This window comes from Zootermopsis nevadensis, unplaced genomic scaffold (assembly GCF_977971745.1).
Source record: "Zootermopsis nevadensis isolate Lab colony 2312 unplaced genomic scaffold, Znev_1.0 Znev_ptg000021l, whole genome shotgun sequence".
Taxonomy (NCBI): domain Eukaryota; kingdom Metazoa; phylum Arthropoda; class Insecta; order Blattodea; family Termopsidae; genus Zootermopsis; species Zootermopsis nevadensis.
In genome coordinates this window covers 8,434,890-8,458,476 of record NW_028259153.1, presented here as the reverse complement: position 1 = coordinate 8,458,476, position 23,587 = coordinate 8,434,890, and the positions used below count along the sequence as shown (strand labels likewise).

Genomic DNA, 23,587 nt, shown 5'->3' with positions numbered 1-23,587 from the left:
GCATCTCTGGGGATCATCAAGCCTTGAGAGTATATAATTTAACAGTAAATCTGCCACAGTGTTAAGCCAGTTATTTCAATCTAGTGTTAAGATGAGAATGTGTGGAGTTTCACCTCCATAATCTCTGTATACATTAAAGATACAGAGTTAGCTTTTCCTTACAAGGATAATATGTAGGATTTTAATCATCTTTGGCCTCTCTTCTTCTGGTATATGCTCAATCTTAATCAACACAACTTAGAAAGTAAAACCATAAAAGACATTCAAACTGAAATCACACACTCTGAAGTTCCATTTCTGAACTAATGTACTATTTATAAAGTTTATAATTTTATAAACTGTAACAGTGGCTGTTTTTTAAACTTGTTCTACTACAGCTGAACATTTTGTATATTTAATAAATAAAAACAAACTGTAGCTTGCCTTTATAAAATTAAAACTCACAGTATAATTTAACATTTAGAGAGTTTTTGAGTATACTTTCACCATTATGGTAGTACTTGGCAAAGGCTTGGGCAGGAATACTTCTCATACTAAGAGAACAGAGATATTCAATGTATATTTTGAAGACTCAAGATCCAAATGTTTACAGGAGAAATGTAATTATTACAATTTATGACAATACTGTCACTGTAAACGAAACAGATATCTTAAAGGAATAGGTAATGAAGTGTTCCAGCCACTTTATTATCTCAACATCAATTCAGTTGCATGATACTGTTTATTAGGAAGAATAAAGAAATTTTATGATTTAAATAACATTTTATAATCCAGTTTCTACCCCCAAGAAAACGTCATATGTACATTACATACATAATTCACTTAATAATATCTAAGAAACATAATTGGTGTTTATTTTGAGAACTAAATGAAACCCATAAATACACTCCACAGACAACATTCTTAGGTGCTCATTCTCTAAAGGTTTGTCACAATACCTGATTCATTAAAGGAATATTATGCTTGACACTGTCTACTGTCTAAAAAATCTGTCAGTATATCAAACATACAACAATGTTCAACAAGATATTCCTATTTTGAGTTACTGAACTTATGCCAACACATATTTAAGCTAAATAAAACAAAACAACACTGCACCTATTATGAATTAAACTGAATAGACTTTACTCTGATTGGTAAAGGTGTCATATGTTTTATGTCGAGTACAATATTACTTCAGGATATTATAGAACAGGAATTATAAAACACACTGAAGTAGCATGGCTTACAGTAATAACACTGGTGTACACTAACAATAAGACTAAACAACTAAATTAAATTTTCGGTAACTGATTTTTAAAAATGAAAATTCATACGTCACTAAGACACATGAAAAACATTACCATTATCTGTGAGACTAGGGAATGGTAAATTTACCTTCAGAACACTCATCTTACTGAAGCAGGAGTCATTTGGTATGGCTTAGGAATTAAGTATACATTCATTCATTTATATTCACTACTAAGCAGTTTCCTAGCACTTATATGGTATTTACTGTTTATTCATATGAGCCGGGATAGCTCAGTCAGTATAGTGACTAGCTACGGGCTGGACGGCCGGGCTTCGATCCCCGACGGGGCCGGAGGATTTTCCTCTAGCCTCTGCGTCCAGACCGGCGCTGGGGCCCACCCAGCCTCCTCTACAATGGGTACCGGGGATAAAGCCGGCCGGGGCGTGATGCTGACCACTCACCCCCATGTAGTGCCGAGGTCAAGAAAGAGAGGAGCTATACCTCCACTCACCCCAAGCGCCTGTACGGCACGTAGCGGGACAAACTTTACTTTTACTGTTTATTCATATTTCTGTGATAATGAAAGAATGGAAATGGACAGTTGAACAGACCCAGTTTTCTTGTACAGCCTTTAATCCCTTAATGCCATGCACAATCATTTCTCCATTCCTGAAAGACACTGCACAAGTGTAAAGCTAATTTTCCATAAGAGTATTAAACTACCAGATGACACACATTTACTGATGTTGAATGTCTACTTAGTTGTATCTAATGTTATCGTAACATTTTACTACACATTGCCTCCACCGCTCTTCACTAAGAACGCCATGCTGCTGTCTGCCAACTACAATTATACATAAATGAAGTTGTACAAATTCTTGAATTACAAAAAGCTGAAGACATGTAAATGCAAAAATGATTGTATCATACAAACATTGACTAAAATAAAACAAACATGTGGATCTTGGCCAATGATTATTATATCATCTAGTGGTTTGCACCGAGTCTATATTTGGAAAGTACATCATGATAATACAGCTTTCCCCCCCCCCCCCCCCCCCCTCACACACACACACACAAAATAAAAGTAGTAGTAATTCTTCTCCTTTATATCAAGCGAAATCAAACGATACTTATTTGCCCCTTGAACTCAGAAGGGATGATTTATGAAAAATTGGATTTCCATTAAAGATTGCTTGACGTTACTGTAAGATATTAATGAAAGTGGACTGACAACATTTTCAAAGTATAATGACTGCAGACATACCTTCAGGCATAACACAAGATGATCTTTTTTTGCACTGTTCTCTTTTATACTATTTCATAACCCAAAAAGCATCATCTGATTTTTTATGTCACTAATATAGCCCATAAAAATATTTCTTAACTGCACCATAAACCTGTATAAAACAAAAATGATGCTAAAAAAGTAAGAACAATACTTTCCGACACATTTATACGACTTTGAGGAGATAATTTGTGGTCAAAGTGTGATCATTAACTGTTCCTAATTGGATTATATGTTCAAGGAGCTATTTCTTCGCTTCTTTGCATTGTCAGTTTCTGTTATTTGAAGTTTAGCCTTATGGTGGCACTTTCACTTAAAGAGATACCTTAACATGTCATAAAATGCAGCATATTCAAATAAGTTTAATTTCCACTCAGTCGTATTTCTTTAACATTCTCACATCTGGTATATTTTACAAACTTAAATAAGATAATACCTTACTATAAAAGCATTAAAGCATATACTTCCTTTCAACAAACTGAAATCAGTAACGTCAACATAAAGAAAGGTGCACTGTTGCTGGTAGAGTTGCTAACAATATATCTTCCAGACTGTAAGATTAATGTTCTGTGCACGACTGATAACAAGAGACTTGCAGGTGAGGAAGGGAAAATAGAAGCATGGGGGTTGTAAAATACAAATTGTAACAAATATTAAAAAATATGACAAGGAAGCATGAGAGAAATTACTATTGTTACTGTATAAGCAGAGAAATCGTCCCACGCCATAGCCGTGTAGTCTGAGGCATCATGCTTTGGACTGGCGATACGGAATGTGCGCTGGTTCGAGTCTCGGGGGAGAAGAAATTTTCTCATGAGCTTTCAACCAGTGTATGGGACTGGTGCCAACCCAGCATCGTGAGGAAAGCTACAATGAGTAGCGTAAACCGGTCAGGAAAGCTAGCAATGGCTGATGGTTCGTTGTACTGACCACACTTCACCCTATATCTGGTCGGATGATCGTTCACCTCTGCTTAGGCATGTGAACGTGAGGCCAGCAGCCAGCTAGTCGGCTTTGGCTCTCAGAGGGCTGTTATGCCACGAATTTAATTTTAATTTAAGCAGAGAAATCTCGGTCATTGATTTTAATAATTAAAATATAAAGCAGAGACAGGAATGCTACCAATCCATAACAACTTCTCAAATCCTTGGGAAAGAAGAGATGGAAGGGCACTCATAATGTATTTGTGGATGCCTTATAAGCATGTTATCAGAAATTAGATTTCTGTATATATAAATAGTAGTCCCAAGTGTCTCCAAGCTGTTACCAACAATTAAAAAAGATAAATTTTCCTTGGGGACGGAAGTCATCGCAAAGGGTTGTAAGGAGTCTAGGCTTTAGATGGAGAAAATGCCAGTCTAAGAAAAAATTCTGGTGCAGACAGCAGGCATTGCTGGCTGTAAAAATGACCAACATCAATTAAGTCTTCTGCTGAAACCCAAAGAGAAGATACATAACTGATCACTGACAAATCATGGTCACATTGTCTAACTGCCCCCATACATTTGTGACCTAAATCCTGAGTTCACATGGGTAAAAAATTGGAGATTCCTTTGTGAAAACATCCCAGCAGATATGAATCTCCATAAATTATTAAAAGTAACTGAAGACTCAGTGTCACTTGTAACAAAGGACAACTGTCAAAGATTCTGTAAACATATTGAAAATATTAAGAAATAATATTGTAAAACAGTCGAGGTCATTCCTGACATCATACGCCTCAATCCTGACAGCGTAAGTGACTGATTCTGAACATGGAAGCATTGTTCACTACAGCTCTACATCAGATGAAGAGCCAGACCTGTAGCTTGCACAGCCAGTATAACGTGATACACGCTTTTTCACAGATAGTAATCGTAGACAAAAATCCCAACCAACAGTTTGACATTCTTTGCATACCTTCCAAGTCTCTAGCTATCAGTCACACACCATACCTTAACAACTATTATCATCAAGAATTTAAGTGTAAACATCACCAGGTTCTACACTTGAGTTGCATGGACCATGTAGCTTGTTCGCCGTGTCACCTCCGCTCGAGTCTTCCAGTTATGGCGGTCCAGTTTGTGGGCATCACTGTGGGAACGATCTGACAAACACATGTGCAGCTCTAAGCTTTTCATAACTTTACTTCTCATCAGTTTTTTATATCTAGAGTGACTTATTTATTTAAGTAATACCAGATTACAAGCAAAGAAGGAAAAGAAAATGTTTTAATGTAAATGTTAAAAACTGCGGACAAATAAATTAGTTACATAATTTGCTAACAGTTACACATCCCAAGAAGACTAAAATTAGTTTTTAAATTAATTACAGTACAGCCATAATGGTGTTAAAAGAATTGGCTAAAAGTGCATGGATTAAAGGATAATGCAGCAGTAACCAAAAGAGACTTAATTATTTTGTGAATCCAGTTAGTGACCAAGTTTTTGTAACTGAAAAAGAGAGAAGCTTTAAATGCTTCTTAAAATGATTCATTGTCAGGACTTTTTCCATCGTCTGTTCTTTAAAACCCATGACGTTTCAGAGAAAGAACCAGCCTCCGAAATGATGTGGGTTTTAAAGAACAGACGAAAAAGTCCCGACAACGAATAATTTTAAGTGTAATCTACTGTCATGAAAACCCTTTAGAAATGAATTTAAATACTTCTGTTAATATGTGTCTGAGCCAGTGATCTGCAAATTTTTATAAGAAACTGCAGATTCACATATTATAGTTAGAAAAAGACAACAATCTTTTTATAAGATTTGAAGCATTCATGGTGACTAAATTCGATAAAATGTACTTGGGCAACAAACCATGTTAGTTGTGGACAAAGCCCACAACTAACATGGCCTGTTGTCTGAGACGATTTTATCAATAAATTTTTTATATAATTAAAATAAAAAAGGTAGGCACTGACACACACACAGATTCATCACTGATGGTTTTTCAACATTTTCCTCCATACCTTTTGGGTAAGCACATAAATAAACATACTTATGACCATGGATAGTTCCATATCCCCTTTCCATGAGGTTAAATTTTGTAGTGTCATCAAGTGACAGATTAGCATGTGCTGTGGGTGGAAAAAATTTGTAAAACACTGGTCTTAGCCAGTGGTCCCCAACGCGGTGCTCGCGGGCGCCCGCCAAGGCTTTTTTTGGGTGTCCGCGTTGTTACGGAAACAGGTTATACTGAATAATGGAGGCTGTTCAACACAAACATTATAAAATCAAAGCGCACATCTCGACTTACTGACGCCCATCTTGACGATTGTTTGCGAGCAGCAACATCATCCTACACTCCCAAATTTGAAAAACTGGCTGATGAAATGCAGCGCCAAACATCACACTAACTTCCCACTTGAGTAATAATAATTGTACTTTTGATTGCGTGGTTTCTTGTATCATTAAACGTCGTGTTGTGTTGTGTATTATTTGGTGTCCATATCTTATTTGCCCAGAGAAAAGAAAATTTGGCTTTGTTAATTGGTTGGTGCCTGCCACGATCTCATACACTCTCAAATGTGCCCGTAGGCACAAAAAGGTTGGGGACCACTGGTCTAAGCCATTAGTAGGATTCATTCCAAATAACAGTTATGGCAGCACCCAGCAGTTAGGTCACACTTTGACAATTAAAAATAAACTTTAGAAATCTTTCATAAGAAGACATTATATTATTAAAATACTAATTTAATTATAATCTCTTTTATATTTATTTGTTTTGTTCTCATCCATAATTCATGTGGAGGATAAAGTTTACACTTCTGAAGTTAAAAATTATTCTAAAGTAGAAAACATTTGAAGTTGATTGTCCAACTTCATAGTAGTTGATTTAAATTCCCATACAATAGGAATGCTAACCTGCTGGCTGAATCGCAACCTGCGGTTAATGGTTTAGCAGTATGCTAGCGTGACACGCGTAAAGTCTGACTGCACTTAAGACGCGATTCAAGGACAATAAGTGGAAAGGACCTACAAATTATAACAATTTTTAGACTTTTTTTTCTAATATTCACATATCACATTAACTTGGCCAAGAAGTAATTTTCTCCAAATAAAAATGTCACAGCTTAATGTATGAACATTCAATATATTATTCCTTCTGTATTTAACTGAAAGTTTTCTTTGTTTAACAAAGCCACTGAGTCAGTGACAACAGATTTCTCACTATCTTCATAATAATTAGACATCCTGTTAATAGCTTACTTTCATTTGTTTCATCCCATTCTTCTCTCTTAAGCTTGACAAAGGTTTTAACAAATATATTATAATGACATTTAGCAAGGAATTAAGTTAAGCAAACCACAGTAAAGCATAATAAAGCAAGAATTTCAACATTGCTGTGCAGGTATTTTTGAGGCCATGAAGTTCAGATGTGCCAAAAGATGACAGCATAACTAATAAACAATACAATTAGGTTAAACACGTCATCTATAGCTTCATGAAAGTGAATGTTAAAACATTTATCTCAGTCTACAATTTTTAGTTGTGGCCTTTTGCCACCAGATTTTCTGAGATAGTGACAATGTTATGGTTTTCATTAATTATAAATTGGTATGAGTTTGGGAGGCAGCAGTCTAATCTCTGTAATATACTCACTCAACAACACTGAAAATAAATCCCTAATCCTTCATACACAGCGAACCCCAAATATACAGTGTGTCCACAAAGTCCCTTCAGGGTTTTGAAAAATTGTGGCGCGCAAACAAATTGAGCTAGCCACATGCGGTTTGCGGCAGATTACAGTGAAACTCTGGAAGATGGTGCTCCACCTCATTGGGGTCTGCAGGTACGCGCGTACTTAGGACATTTCCAGGAAGATGAATCAGTAGAGACGGTCCAATGCCTTGGCCTCCACGTTCACCAGACATAACACCAATGGATTTTTTCCTGTGGGGTTATGTCAAGAGCAATGTGTTCCGAACACCAGTTAACGGACTTGATGACCTGAAGACCCGTATCAGGAATGCGATCTCGGCTATTCCAGTGGACATGCTCCACAGAACATGGCAAGAACTCGAATATCGTCTGGACGTTCTCCGTGCTACCCACGTCGAGGTCTACTGAGGTCAGTAAAAAACTTCCAGAGTTTCACTGTAATCTGCCGCAAACCGCATGTGGCTAGCTCAATTTGTTTGCGCGCCACAATTTTTCAAAACCCCGAAGGGACTTTGTGGACACACTGTACATTTTTATCAGCAACAATTTATGTGTCTTCAAGGACATTGTTTACGAGAAGAAAGTACAAGTGATCATTTTCAAAAACAGATAAGTTGAGGAACACCCATAAATATTACCAATCCCATTTAAGTAATAACAGCTGAATACTTTTTACCACACTTAACCTTCCTTCTGGTAAGATGGAACAACATCTGTTCATGCAAGTACTAAAATTGTATTAGTATAAGTCATTAAAGCCATTGCCAGGAAAGATCTATTTGAGTACAATTATTATAATTGAAGAAAAAGGGTTGAAGAATGCTGTCTTCAGAATTGTTGTGCTATGCAGTCTGGTAGATGTTTACTGACATTTCAGAGGTCCGCTGGTAAACGTCTACCAGACTGCACAGCGCAACAACCCAGAAGATAGCGATCTTCAGACTCACCATTGTGAAAACCTCAGATCCTACAAAGCAAAAGGTTAACATCAAAATAATAGAAATTGTTAGAACAATAAAAAGAGAAGAAATGAATCTCCAAGACATTTGTATGTTATTATTATTAATTATTTTTTAAATTGATTTGTGTTGTTCACCTTTACAAAGAGCTCTGCGTATTTCCATGGAGCATTGGACAAATTTTCAATGTAAAATATGGCATATTCGCTACCTGAAGATTTTCTACAACCAGTTTCTTTCAAAATCAACATTGGAATACATAAATTGTATTAAAATTGTAGAATCTAATACATTCAGTCATCTCATTGAAAGGAATGCAGTACAATTTATCTCTTTTATTGTATTGTTTATTAAATCTGGATGCACACGAATAACTCACACATTTCAACTAAATATTTTTCATTTAGTTTCTATAAATTATCGGGAGTTTACTGCAGTTCCACATTTAGAAAAATTAGTCTCTTCAAACACTGATGTAAGGCAGTGGTCCCCAACGCAGTGCCCGCCAAGGCTTTTTTTGGGTGCCCGCGTTCTTACGGAAAGAGGTTATACTGAATAATGAAGGCCGTTCAACCACGAACATCATAAAATCAAAGCACAGATCTCGACTTACTGACACCCATCTTGACGATTGTTTGTGGGCAGAAACATCATCCTGCACTCCCAAATTTGAAAAACTGGTCGATGAAATGCAGCGCCAAACATCACACTAACTTCCCACTTGAGTAATAATAATTGTACTTTAGATTGCATGGTTTCTTGTATCATTAAATGTCGTGTTGTTTTATGTATTATTTGGTGTCCATATCTTATTTGTCCAGAGAAAAGAAAATTTGGCTTTGTTAATTGGTTGGTGCCCGCCACGATCTCATAAACTCTCAAATGTGCCCGTAGGCACAAAAAGGTTGGGGACCACTGATCTAAACTGTCCAGATCTGCTTCCAGTGCGAGCATGACAGATCAAGTGAAACAAAATTGATGATTAATTTCCAGAATGTCATCGCATACTCTCTCATCACAGCATACAGCGGAGAAGCGACAGACACAGACACACCGAAGAGATGAAAGGTCACAGGCATCACGAGAATTATATGCAAGATTGATTAAAAGGCATACCTCTGTATCTTGTCAACTGTGAGTTTTCACCAAGGACCGAATATCTGTCAGCAGCAACTTTGGAAGGGTTGAAGAGGTGCGTGCTTCGGAATGAGCCAACAGGCGTTAGCACAGAGCGGGAACTACAGAATGAGGGTGTAGCAGAACCGCCTGCACAGCGCAATCTATCTGCCGGTTCACTTGATGGTGGAACTGAGAAGTCATAGACAAACAGTTGTTAAATTAAATTAAATTAAATACTGCATTTTTAAAATAACTACAGTGGCTGAATCATCTATTCAAAACATTCTTTATACGAGGTCTGACAATTAAACAACTAAATAATTTGAAAGAATTTATTTTGTAAATATGAGTGGACATTTTATCAATTTTCATTAAAAATCTAATGTTCATAAAAAATGTATCAAATGCTAAATTTTTTAGTAAAAGAAAAATGTGCCAGTAAACCACTTACTTCAGGCACAAAAGAAACTGAATTCCAAAAACTGTTTGACAGAAAGATGCTAAATCACGGTAATCGATTGATCTAATACAATCCAACTCACCGCTGTAGCCAGATGCCGCACAAAAAACACCAGTTTAATTATTTAATTTTCAGACCTTTTATACTGATGCAGCAGTTTTCAAATTATGCTAGTCGTACCTTTCGGTTTGGCGAGTGGTTCTTAGGGGGTTCCATGGATATCATTATAATAACTACGAGGCGGGTCCACAAAGTAAGTTTCCCACTCGTCCCACAGCTAGCAAACCTTATATTGCGCGAAGCGACTGTGCGTACGTGATAGAGCAATGACGTAGCATGGCGCATGCACTAACGGTACTTCCCGCGTTCTCACAGTAGCATCGTTGCAGCTGTTGAAGATGGAGGTTCTTATTCCAGCTCCCGCCGACTGTGAAGTGCGGTCAGTGATAACGCTAGGCCGCACACGGCTCGACGGACAGCAAGTCTCCTGCAGGAGTTCAGCTGGGAGGTGTTTAATCATTCACCCTACAGCCCGGACCTCGCTCCCAGTGATTTCCATCTTTTCCTACACCTCAAGAAATTCCTGTCCGGTCAGCGTCAGCGTTTTGAGAATGACAGAGAGGCGGAGATGGTTGTCACACAGTGGTTCCAATCCCAGGCGGCAGACTTCTACGACACAGGTATTCAAAAGTTGGTCCCACGGTATGACCAATGTCTCAATTCCGGTGGCGAATATGTTGAAAAATAGCTGGACACTTGCTGTATCTGTTGCAATAAATATTTCCATGAAATTGTGTTTTGTTTCTGTAAACGGCCCCAGGGAAACTTACTTTAAGGACGAGCCTCGTAGACTAAATTCAGTTTTAAATTTATAATACTGGGGATACTGGGAACGACCCGTTCTTCAAGTGCCTGAGCACTGCGGGTCCCAACTTTTCGTTGGCTTTGATCTATAGACATTTGGTAGGAATCATTGGACGAGGGATTGGCCTGTCACAAGGCCCCTACCTGTACACAGGACAACGCGGACAAACATCCATGGCTTGAGTGGAATTCGAACCCACGGTCCCAGTGACCACGCGGCCACTGCGGACCTTAAATTTATAATTGAAATCCAAAAATTGCATATACTGAATGTTTTCTATACGGTGTAGCCATGAAAGGAACTTACGTGTTATGGGTTAGTCCCCTACTGTCTGAATATTGCATTGCATTGCAACGTCAGTCTTTTCCAAGGGAAATGAAAATGTTTTATTATATTCACAGCAAAACGCCAGCCACACTGAGTGTTGAAAGTTATCCAATGTTTTGGCAAACATTACAGTTACCATCTTCAAGGAAAATAAGTTGGTTGGTGCTCTTTTGGAAACTCACCCTGATGATGGCAAAACGTCTGATAACTTGGCTCATTCCTAAAGGCCAAAGTTTTACACTAAACTCTGACTGTAAAAATTAGAGTCTGAGAACATATAAAAGTGTACATGAACCTGCAGACATGAAGAACACGTCACTGTTGAGGCGGTAGCTGGTGGGTCTGCCCCTGAAGGTCGCAGGCATGGAAGGAGGTGGAGTTTCCATATGCATATCACAACCATTGATGTCAATGTCTGTCAGGACTGCAGAGCAAAACAAAAAACAGTATTACGCATTAATCTTGTGAAAGCTAACTACTGCCAACAGGATTTTTGTAAAAGTATGACCCTTTACCAATCACAATAAATTTAAATGTCTCTGCTCCACTTAACATTTCAAAACACAGTGTATAAAAATATTTAAATGCACTAGTCTAAGTCATCGTACAGTAAATTTATATCTTCTTTATTACGCCGTCTCCTTTACAGGAGGTTGGCGACATATCCTTTTCTCGGACTGGGACCTGTTCTTATGTTTTTAGGCCTACTTCTGTGTGTATGGAGTGCCACGGAGAAACCGGGGAAGCCCCCGGAGGAAAACCCCGTGTTGCCTAGACCACGGCCTTGCCCAACACAAGTTATAAATTCGGGCACCGGCGGGAATCAAACCCGGGACCCCAGGATTACAAGGCCAGCGTTCTAACCGCTGGTAAATTTATATGATAAAGGATTAAAATTGTTAGAAAAATACTGCGTTAAGAACTTCTTATTTAAATACGAATGTCTTAAGTTATTTGATGATGGAAGTCCTGTAAGTCAGTTTTAGCATGTTTCTTTGGGGCAGTCAATTTGCTACGATAACATTGACAGATGCCACACATAAAATCACACAGTTGAATTCAAAATGCTGACATAACGCAGAAGGACAGACTTTCGACGCCGTTAAAAATATCCTAAACTGTTATATCCATTTCATAGGGCAAACAAAATCTGAGTCCATTTGAATTATTGGTATAAAAGAACATCAGCATTCCTGTCCTTTTTATAAATAAGGTAATTTCAGTTGTAGTTTACGGAAATTAATTGTCTAAAGAACTACTATACCCACACAAGATACAAGTAAACTACGAAAGACACTCACGGGAGAGTCGTTGCTCGTGATTCGGTGGCCTGCGTCGGAGCCACTGTTCCTCGTCCACGTCGTCTTCCTCGTCGTCTGGCATCCTTGATTCTGCTCGCTCTTGATTCTGATGCTTGAGAAGTGGCAGGTCAGGCACTGAGTCAGATAAATGCTGCAGGCCCGCTACATAAACATAATGACGAAAGGTTCTCAGTTTTCTCTGAATCACTGTATATTCCATACTTTATACCAGTGGTATTCAACCTGGGGTACGCGAATACATCTTAGGGGGTACGTGAATTTTTTTTAAAAAAAATATTATTTTATGATAAACACTAAATAATCAGTATTAATTTATTTAATTTATTTTAGATGTAGATTATATACTCTGTATAACTTGAATTATACACCAACAACTTTGGGGGTACAAAGTTGAAGAGAAATTATATCTGGGGGTACGCGAACAAATAAAGGTTGAATACCACTGCTTTATACCACATGCATAAAACAGACTTCATACATTCACATACATGGAATTTGTTATTTATTCCATTCTACTGCTCTGTTATACTAAATAGAACTATAATATCCTTACATTTAACCGAGGGGTTGAAAAATAAATAAATACGCGTTTATGTAGGAACAACATAACTTGGAAGTTCATAACAAAGCTTTATTGTATTAAACCATTTCTCAATTTAGAATTAAGATTCCTGTTGTGGCAATTTGTATGTTTGAACACCCAGCCCTTTTTTAAATAGGTCATGAAGGCATGGAGGTAAGAATCCATATATTAATGACTCTTACTTCAGAACCAGGGAAATTGGCTTAGGCAGGACAGGTGATATGAGATTAATATTAAAATAGTAAAGTAAAGCTGTCCCACTATATGCCACGTAGGCGCTTGGGGGGAGAGGATGTATAGCTCCTACTCATTCTTGACCTCAGCACTAGATGGGGGTGTGATCAGCATCACGCCCTGGGAAAGGACCCCGGTACCCATTGGATAGGAGGCTGGGTGGGCCCCAGAACCGATGTGATTAATATTGCTTATAGAAACAGCAACCATTAAAACGTGAAGACTTCACTTGATAACGACGGTCATACCATAAGATGTGCTCTTACCTATCTTGTGCCTCGCAAGAAGCCACTCTTCTAAAGAACTGTTGATTGAACTAAGGTTATGAGTGTCTCCATGTTGCCAGGTGGGGTCATGTGAGCTACGGAGTGCACGGCGACGTTCCTTACTCGACAACATGCATTCCTATGTAAAGAGAGAAGACCTTCACACATACACATAAAAACACATGATTGAAAGTTTAAGTTAGGCCTATAAGAATTTTTACATATATTAATGAAATTTGAGTATGAAGATTTCAGTCTTCTAGGTTGTTGCGCCGTGTAGTCTGGTCGATGTTTACCAACGTTTCAGAGGTCATACTGCCTCCGTCCCTGATGACCTCTGAAACGTTGGTAAACATCTACCAGACTACACGACGCAACAACCTAGAAGACAGAAATCTTCATACTCACCGCCGTGAAAACCTCAAATCTTACAAATTTGAATGTGTCACAGACACACCAAAAGCTTACTTATCTGTACGCCAGTGTCTTGTCTATTGCAGCTTTTAGCAAAAAAAAAAAACACCTTCTGTTATGTCAACGTCATAGAGTAGGAAATTAGTAAAACTTTGTAATAAGTTAAAATCACATAAAAAATTTGACTATCTCATTAAATATCCGACAAATGTCAAAAATTACACGTAATAATAAATTTAAAGGTGAAATTGTGCCTCTGTTTAATTAAGCACCATTCCAGGAGGAGTTACGGGAAAGTGGAGATATACTTCCATACACTTCGTGAAGGTGTGCAATTTCAAGCTCCTGTCACTTAACCCCCAGGGAAAAAATCCCTAAGTACCCATTGGATAGGAGGCTGTTTAGACCCCAGAGCCACTCCGGACAGTGGCAAGAAGAAAAATCACTGCCCTGCCAGGAACCGAGTCTCGGATCATATTTTTCACACTGAGGCCATCAACAAATCAAAACCTTTACTCTGAATAATACACATACAATAAAATATTTTAAATTACTCAGTGTGCCAAAAACATAACGTAAAGTAAAGTAAAGTAAAGTTTGTCCCGCTACATGCCAATGCAGGCACTTGGGGGGGGGGGGAGCGGAGGTATAGCTCCTCTCTTCCTTGACCTCGGCACTAGATGTGGGTGAGTGGTCAGCATCACGCCCCGGCCGGCTTTAACCCCGGGAAAGGACCCCGCTACCCATTGTAGAGGAGGCTGGGTAGGCCCCAGAGCCGGTCTGGACGCAGAGGCTAGAGAAAAAAATCCTCTGCCCCCGTCGGGGATCGAACCCCGATCGTCCAGCCCATAGCTAGTCACTATACTGACTGAGCTATCCCGGCTCATGTGTCAAAAACGTATTACTCAAAATATGTGGCATATTAAAGACACAATGGGGGTACCCAGTGAAGAGCCCGTAAAGAACATATGGACAATGAAAAATACGAAATCGTTGAATCTCAAAGAATTCTTCATAAAAGAATTTGATTACAGTCATATTTTGGAGGATCAGAAGTACAAAGTGTATTTGCTTACTACAATGCAATGGCAACAAAACAGAAGTACCATCCCTTTAGAAATGAATACGTATACTGGAATATGTTACAACAGCTGCCACGTAAAAGATAGAACGGAGTCAAAATTGACTTCAGGATCCAAACCATTAGGCTGATAATGAAGAAAATAGATTGTAATATTGTGAAATGAATCAAATTTCTTCAGCAACAATGAAAAGGCAACTTTTAGTGTTACAGTGACTAATGTTCACAATCAATACAACGAATTAATTAACGTAGAGAGACTGTATTAAGATCCACTCTCTTGTTTCATAATTAGAAAAGAAAAGATAAAAAACATGGAAATAAAAATAAATCGCTTATGCACCATTGAGAATACGAACATTTAACCAATGTAAAACTCAACATTCACTTTACTTCAGCAACTCTAATTTACAATGTTGGCAACTTGTACTTACTTCCAACAGCTCAAACCAATCTTCAAGTCCATCGGCAGCTCTCAACAGGACTCTGCCGTCCCGCCCTAGCACAAGGGCTACAGTACTGTAATTCTTCTTGTTGATCCATTCGACCCTTTCCACTTCTACTAACTTAACCTGCAAATTTTAACCAGTTCATATTGTAAGTCTACAAAACTGACAATTTACAGAATTATTTCATAAACAGAACAATGTGGGGAACATATGCTGGATGGAAGGCTTTTTTTGGGTGCCCGCGTTGTTACGGAAAGAGGTTATACTGAATAATGAAGGCTGTTCAACCACGAACATTATAAAATCGAAGCATAGATCTCGACCTGACGATTGTTTGCGAACAGCAACATCATCGTACACTCCCAAATTTGAAAAACTGGCCGATGAAATGCAGCGCCAAACATCACACTAACTTCTCACTTGAGTAATAATAATTGTATTTTTGATTGCATGGTTTCTTGTATCATTAAACGTCGTGTTGTTTTGAGTATTATTTGGTGTCCATATCTTATTTGCCCAGAGAAAAGAAAATTTGGCTTTGTTAATTGGTTGGTGCCCGCCACGATCTCATAAACTCTCAAATGTGCCCGTAGGCACAACAAGGTTGGGGACCACTGCAATATATGATTTATAAGCAATAAAAATATTTAGAAGCAAAGAAACGATACTCCACAGGGCAACTGAAAGTAATGTTATATGGTTGTAAAATGTTGCAAGTCACTGGAGAAACTGAGAAATAATATTAGACTGTACATATTTACATATGTATAGGACCAACTGCCTTTTTTTCGTACTAAAGGTTCCTTAAACATTCGACGCAATGTTCCAGTCCTGGACAATAATCATCAGTGTCCATGTGCGAAATTACAGTGTTTGGTATCGACAAGGATAAACCTTGAAGGAATAAAGGTGCACATGTAAATGGCACGTGTTCATATACGTATGTACTTTCAGAAACCACACAGAATAAAAGTATTAAAATATATATAGATTTATTACTTAAGGAGATGTCTCAAACTGACAATAGGGAGGATGGGGCAAAGCATGGTATGTCATCTGTGATAATGAATATCAGAAAATTCTTTAAATGATATGGCAATACTGAGAAAATTATGTTGCTACAATCGCCACTACTTCCACGTAAGTGGAAAATCCATTTTAAATTAATTATAGAAGACCATATATAGTTTAAAAGATGGTGCTCGCTAAAATGAAAAACTATGAAGACAGTAAAGGCAATAATATGAAGGAATACGAACAAAGGGAAGGAAGAAAACTGATGTATTTAATGTGCATAGTAAATTATTGTTGGTTTTCATTTGCATGTTCGTTTTCAAAATCTGAAAACGCCGGGGTACGACATGAATGTACCTTATTTCTTTCTTCTCTACAGCACACAATTCAAAGCCTACCACTGCGACAAAAATCTAAAAAAACTGCTTTTGCAATTAAACAAGAATGTTTTGAAATAATAGTTTCAATGCATACGATATATTCGGAATTAAACCTGCTATAAAGTACAATCTTGCACGTATTTCGATCAGACCAGCCTTTTACAATTTTCTCCAATACCTTCAACCTAACAAAGTGATAATACTTCAAAGCGGGAGGAAAATCAAATCTTCGAGGGAAAAATCTAATCTGTCGTCGGTAATTTAATCTGCAAAATAAGCGTACGCTGGTTGAGAGCACTTAGCTTGACGGCTCGCAGCAGAGTGCATCCACTTTCCTTCCTTAACGTGACAGTCCTCTCTGCGTGTTGGGAGTAAATAATGACTACTCACAGCACAATGTTCATCCTTTCACACTTCAGTCCGTAAACTAGCAAGAAACAGAGGTGGTTGTCATTTTCAACGAAATGATATGCAAATAACTTGCACGTAATATGTTGACGTTTTCACAACCATCTCCCTTCAGGAATCGTGACTAAAACTTCAAATCTGAGACATATCACAAAGAAAGTTTTCAATTACTTTTAATGCACTTCAAGATGACAGAGCGCTAGTGAGAAATGTGTTTTACATCTCGTAAAGAAAACACGAACTCTGGAACAATTAATTTTACATTTTAGCTGTTTACGGAAGATGAACGTATCTCTGTTATTAATTCCTTTCTCTCTCTGACACCCACTGTTATTTGAATATTTTCTTGTGTCAACATTCTCTAAGTTCGGTGGTAACCTTCCTTTAAACCATTTCGCAGAGAGAAATTTAAGCATAAATCAATTTTCACGTAGCTTGCCAAGTTTAACGGGATCACATACCAATTCCGGGAAACTTGAATTAAATATCAAAACCACTTTAAATTGTTCGTTCGGTATGGTTCCACAACTTTACTCTTCGGAAATAATACCACGTGTCTTATGAAAAAAACATTAAAATTGTGATAGTACAAAACAAAAGACAATCTTTCAAAGATTTATCCAACTACCTAACACAAAAGTACAGTACAAAACTTAGGGCTTTGTTTCCCAATACTTCAAATGTTTGCCATTCTCGGAAAGGAATAGACAAAACTTAAAAGCACACAGATTTATTACTGTTGATACGTTCGCAGCGAATAAAGATGGCAATCTTTGCAAAGCTGTAAAGAAACGCGTCGCCCATAAGAACCGGTAAAACCCTGGACCAAATTTATCGATTCGGTATAATTCGAGAGGCTCCCCTCCTTGTGTGCTCCGAGGTCAGGTACAGTACGCGAGATACACACACGAGTGCTCGAGAAATGGAATTTTAGAAAGAAAGAAAAACTGAAGTAGACAGTGCTCATAACTACTAAAACCCCCAGACCACAGAACATGGTTTATTCATACGACATCACTTTAAAACGAAGATATACTGAGTACAATCATCCCACCATTTTACAAATACATATTTCTGCCATATTACTTTATTACAGTTACTGAGTCTAACATATTTACTCTTTACATCAAATATCAATACAGTGATCAAATTAATGAGGATGAGATTAGCTGGAAATGCAGCATGTATGAGATGAATTAAAGATCTAAACAGGAGAATAATATTAAATGAATAATAAACAGACAATGTGACAGCGTGCACTGGCTTTATCTGGCGAAGGACAAGGGAAAAGTGGCCGACTGTTATGAACACGGTCTTGGCTATCTGAGCGACTACTAGCTTGTCAAGTAGGGCTCAATATATAAAAGAGATTAACATCTTCATTTATTAACTCGTTGCCTGGTAAGAAGTCAGCCTATTGTAACGTGTTCTGGGGGAAAAAACAAAACAAAGACACAAGCCTAAATCCATTCCCGACCCGGATTCGAACTCACGCATTCTCACGATTTGAAAGATCGATTACCCTACACACCTTTAACCGCAAAGCCACTACGCCAGTATGCAAAAAATAAAATTTAAAATTTAAAAACAATCTATTAACATTGCTGATGTATAGGTAAACATTTGATGAATTTCCTATTCAGAATGGTCTGGACAAGAAGACAGTTTATCTATCACCATCGCCTTTGAACTTTGTTTATGAATAATGCCATCAGGAATGTCAAAGAAAACAAAGAGGTGTTGGAACTGGAAGCGACTCGTCACCGTCTGGTTTATTCTGACGACGTTAATTTACTGGGTGAAAATATGAAAATACAACAAGAAAAACATAGAAGCCGTATTCGGAAGTTGGTTTACAAATAAATGCGGAGGAACCCAAGAACACCTTCAAGTCCCGTCACCAGACTGCAGACAACTGATATAAATCCTTTCAGAATGTGACAAGGTTCATCGAATATTTTGGAACAACGCCATGCTGGTATTAATGACTGTAGAAAATTAAAGAAATAATAAACCCCAATGGGATAACGCCTAGACCAAATGTAATCCAAATCTGTCTAGAGGGCATGTCCAGCTTTATATGAATTCATTTCGTGTACATCGTGCAAAGAAAGCATAACATTTTTTCTAAACTTCAGTCCGTACCTCAAAACGCTTCACGTACCCACTGTAAAGATCAGTTAGTTAATACTGTTTAGGGAAATAATTGCTGTTTATTATGAGACTCGTGAATACGTTGTGTGGGCAATTATCGATTGTTAAAGCATGTGGTAGACATAGTTAACACTGGACTTTAAAAGGTTATGAGTAGACTAAATTCCGGAACAGTTGTTACCACCCTGCTTAAAATCGTATGTCTTCTATCGTACAAAGTAGACATAAAATATTCAAAACTTTAATTGTACCTTAAATTAGGCTATGACCACTTCCTTCCACATCCTTTCAAATTCATTATCATCCTCTTATTAGACGCTACATAGTCTGAGCTACTGAAAAAGCGTGGTTAAATAAAGTATAATTTACAAATAAATATTTAATTGTGCCCGTTTTGTGTGCATGTGAAACTTCGTCTCTTCTGTTATCGGAGGAATAGACTAAGGGTCTTTAAGAATGAAGTGCTTAGGAAATATTAGAACGTAACAGGGAAGAAGTGACCCCAGGGGCTGAGAAAATTGCACAGTGAGGAACCCCATTGCTAGTGCTCTCAACCAAATATTATGAGAATGATCAAGGATGACGTGATGAGGTATGTAACGCACAAGGGAGAGATGGGAATTTCATGTGGTTGAAAAACCTGAAGGGAAGAGGCCACTCGGAAGACCTAGGCGTAGATGACAAGATAATATTAAAATGTAACTTGTGGAAATAGGGTTGGAATTACATTAATCTGGTTCAGCACATTGGCTTGCGAACACGGTAATAAACCTCAGAGTTCCATAAAATGCGAGGAATTTCAGGAACCCACAGTGGAAATTCCAACAGTGTACGGCGTGAACATACGAGGTGCTACCCAAATGTTCGGGGAATTTGAATTCCACGCGTGAACCGGTTGTGGAATGGCCTGCCGCCGCTAGATGGGGCGAGCAGTACTCTTTGTGAATTAGTGTGCCAACAGCCGTGAAGGCGAGAGGAAGCGTTCTTGAGTCTCGTGCGTTTTTGTAACGTTGTGTTGTAGTGGTTCTGCGATTTTTTTAAACCTGCATAAATGGCAGATTTTAATGAGCAAAGAATCTGCATCAAATTTTGTTTTAAGCTTAAAAAACTGCTGTAGAAACCCACCGCATGCTTGTGGAAGCATTTGGTGAGAATGCCATGAGTCAACGTAAAACTTTTTTGTGGTATAAACGCTTTAAGGATGTGAAGTCCATGTTGATCGTTTTTTTGACATCCTAGGCATTGTCCACAAGGAATTTGTTCCCCTTGGTCAAACTGTCAACGGGAAGTTTTATTGTGAAGCTACGGGAAAGCATTAGGCGCAAACGTCCGGAAAAGTGGGAGAAGAACAGCTGAGTTCTCCACCACGACAACGCGCCCGCCCACACATCGCTCGTTGTTCGGCAGTTTTTGGCTTCCAAAAACACGACAGTGATTCCCCACCCACCCTATTCGCCCAACCTCGCCCCCTGCGACTTTTTCCTGTTCCCCAAAATTAAATTTCGATTAAAAGGCCGTCGTTTTGACACAATTGAGGAGATTCAGGCAGAATCGCAGGAGCTGCTTAAAACACTCACACTTGAAGACTTCCAGGGATGCATGGAATCATGGAAAAGACGCTGGGATATCTGTATCCATGTCCAAGGGGACTACTTCGAAGGAGACGGTGGAAACTAGGAGTTATGATAAGCAATTTTTTTAATGGCAAAATCCCTGAACTTTTGGGTAGCACTTCGTAAACACCACATTTCAGGCGGTTATACCGGAATGCACTTAAAATGGAATTAATGTTTCATGAAGGAGGCTTAACATATATCACGTAAATAATGTATGTACATTGTGCGTACAACAAGCGCTTAGTAGTTAAAAATTAACAGGTACATGTGTGTGTTCAAAGCCATTTTAAAGCCGAACTGCAGATGCAGTTTACGAGCTTAAGCACTCAAGTCAGACACGATTACAAATGAACTTCTTGTTTTTTTTATATTTTGAACGGATAAAAAGGTTAGCATTGATTCTTACCTTACTTAAACTCATTTTTTCAACGCTTATGTATCGCCAAACGAGAGAGAAAAATGTCTTAAGTAGGTAGGAATTTGCTCGGTGTGTAATGCTTTAAATGTACAACGTTACGCACCGGTTTTTGACACACCTGCATCGTATTCGTAGGTCCCAGGTTAGAATACCTGTTTCATAAGGATCTTGGTTTTTTGTGATGCTCCGAACTCACTCCAGACATATACTGGGGAAGTGCCTTATAATTATTATTATTATTAAGTGTTCTGTCTTACGACAGGTCCATTGCTCTGCCCAAAAAGAGCTCTCCAGTTGTCCCTATTCTCGGCTTCTCGTTTTAATTCCTGGAACGTCATCTTCTTTCCTTTGCCTTATAATAGGCCACAACAATTTCATTCAGTTATTAATTCATAAAAATCCTACCATTCCATGCTATAATACATGCGTCGAAGAATAAACGTTGTTGAAAGCAACAAAACCAAAACATAAAACGACAAAAACCTATTCTCAGGAACTCGAAGACGGGACGAGGTCCAAACCGAGTACTTCCTGAATACAAGTCATCTTCGAGTCGAAAGATTGGATTATTACAAGATAAATATGAAAGAACGTGGATGGTAGTTGTTGCGACATATTTAGTCTGGTGCAAGCTTATCGAGGTTTTAGAGGTCCTTGCTGCCTCCATCGCCCTGATGATGGAGGCAGCAAGGACCTGTGAAACGGTAAACATCTACCAGACTACAACCCAGAAGACAGCCATCTTCTAGATTGCCTTTTTTTCCTTTTCGACCCTTTACCAGAAGATCAAAACAGAATCCAGCATCCGAAACAGTGTAGTTTTATAATTTTGTAATTTAGACGAGAGATAAAATCCAAAATACAATTTTACGTACAAAGCGCATCAAAGTGAGAAATCCTCAAGTTCGTTGACACAAAACATTTATAATCACAAGTTTGCAGCCGGTCTGCACTTTGTAACCTACCTTGAAGATGAACTGTCCCATCTCGGAGATCTTATCGGCTCCAGAGCCGGATGATCGCTTGAAGCAGTGCAGGTAGTCACGTGTGAGGATGAAGTAGCGCTCTTTCCACCTCGAGAAGATCCGGTCTCGCTGCTGCCACAACAGCCCCTTCTTGATCGCGTGCATCTCTCGACCCCCAGCACTGCCAGACAGCAACGACTGAAAAGTGCAACGAGTTCTCTACTTACGTGCTCATTCAAGGGCCAAGGCCAATTTTACAACACGATAACAATAGGGGGGGGGTTTCAGGCGAGCCCCTCGTTAATTTTTGGCTTATTATCCTAGCCCTTTCTTATCGGAAATATCAGTTTATGTAGGCAACTCTCCAACATCAAACTATCGATTCACACATGTCCATAAACACTAAAACGAAAATGAAAATATGGTTTTCTGGTGTGAACTGACCACAACAAATAACCAATATAATATCAACGAAATTTAAATTAAAACCCAGTTTTCTGTAACATATCTACAGATTTACAAACTGCGTGGATAACAGTGGCACAACAACAGCAGGACAGTGACTTGAACAGTTAGGTCACTTATGTTCTCAGCAGGTACACGAATACCGGCTTTCTTTTGATATCATTATGTTAACATTTGGTACATTTACATACGTTAATGAGGAGGAATGCACAGAAGTGATGCCGCGTGGTTGTAAATAAACATTCAAGCACTGTAACACGCTGTTATAACTAAAATAAATATAATAAAGCATTTAATGTGGCAAAGAACTAAAATTTCTCTACATGCGTTCAAATTTATTTCATAGAGTCAGTAAGACGGAAGCATACAAGAATAATTATTAAAGTCAACAATTTCATGATGGTTAAAAATATAAAAATAATTACGAAAAATGTTTACAGTCGCAGTATACATACGAAATATTTAATACAGTCAATTCGTGATACAGGAATTACATAACAGTCACGTGTATGCGTATCACCGGCGGTAGGCGTAATGTTTTCAAGGGGTACGAGGCAGAAACTAAATTATTAAAAGTCGTTCCAGACTCAAATCTGCTGTCAATTTAATTCTAAAAAATTGAACAAATTCGTTAATACCGACCACCCTTAAAGTTTAGTCTGTTTTTTTAGTTTGTACCTAAACCTTAATCATAATGTAATTCCACCGCTCGAGAGTTAACTGATTCTAATTTACCTGCAAATGTTTAAAGTTTGTGAAAACACTGGAGTAGTCTATTCCCATAACTTAACATATTCTTTATCCTGGTTATAGAAATAATCCTCGTTTAACTAGGGTGAAGTTTAATAAATTTAGCCAACAATTCTGTAAGCTGTCAACGCCTAACTGCAATAGTAGACAATCGCTGGAAGATTTAATTCAGTCGTCA

General features: G+C 38.2%; 1 protein-coding gene across 1 annotated transcript in view; it reads right to left on the bottom strand.

The window, feature by feature from the left end:
• Window positions 1–2,283: 2,283 nt before the first annotated feature.
• Window positions 2,284–23,587, bottom strand: part of LOC110834517 (uncharacterized) — an 82,285-nt gene continuing 60,981 nt past the window's right edge. Inside the window, exons 2-8 of the mRNA XM_087352221.1 lie at window positions 22,195–22,392; window positions 15,225–15,362; window positions 13,296–13,434; window positions 12,192–12,353; window positions 11,186–11,314; window positions 9,236–9,427; window positions 2,284–4,605 (exon numbers count right to left, since the gene is read on the bottom strand). Coding sequence (XP_087208347.1) covers window positions 4,502–4,605; window positions 9,236–9,427; window positions 11,186–11,314; window positions 12,192–12,353; window positions 13,296–13,434; window positions 15,225–15,362; window positions 22,195–22,392 — 1,062 coding nt within the window. The 3' untranslated portion in view covers window positions 2,284–4,501. The remainder of the gene's footprint in view (window positions 4,606–9,235; window positions 9,428–11,185; window positions 11,315–12,191; window positions 12,354–13,295; window positions 13,435–15,224; window positions 15,363–22,194; window positions 22,393–23,587) is intronic.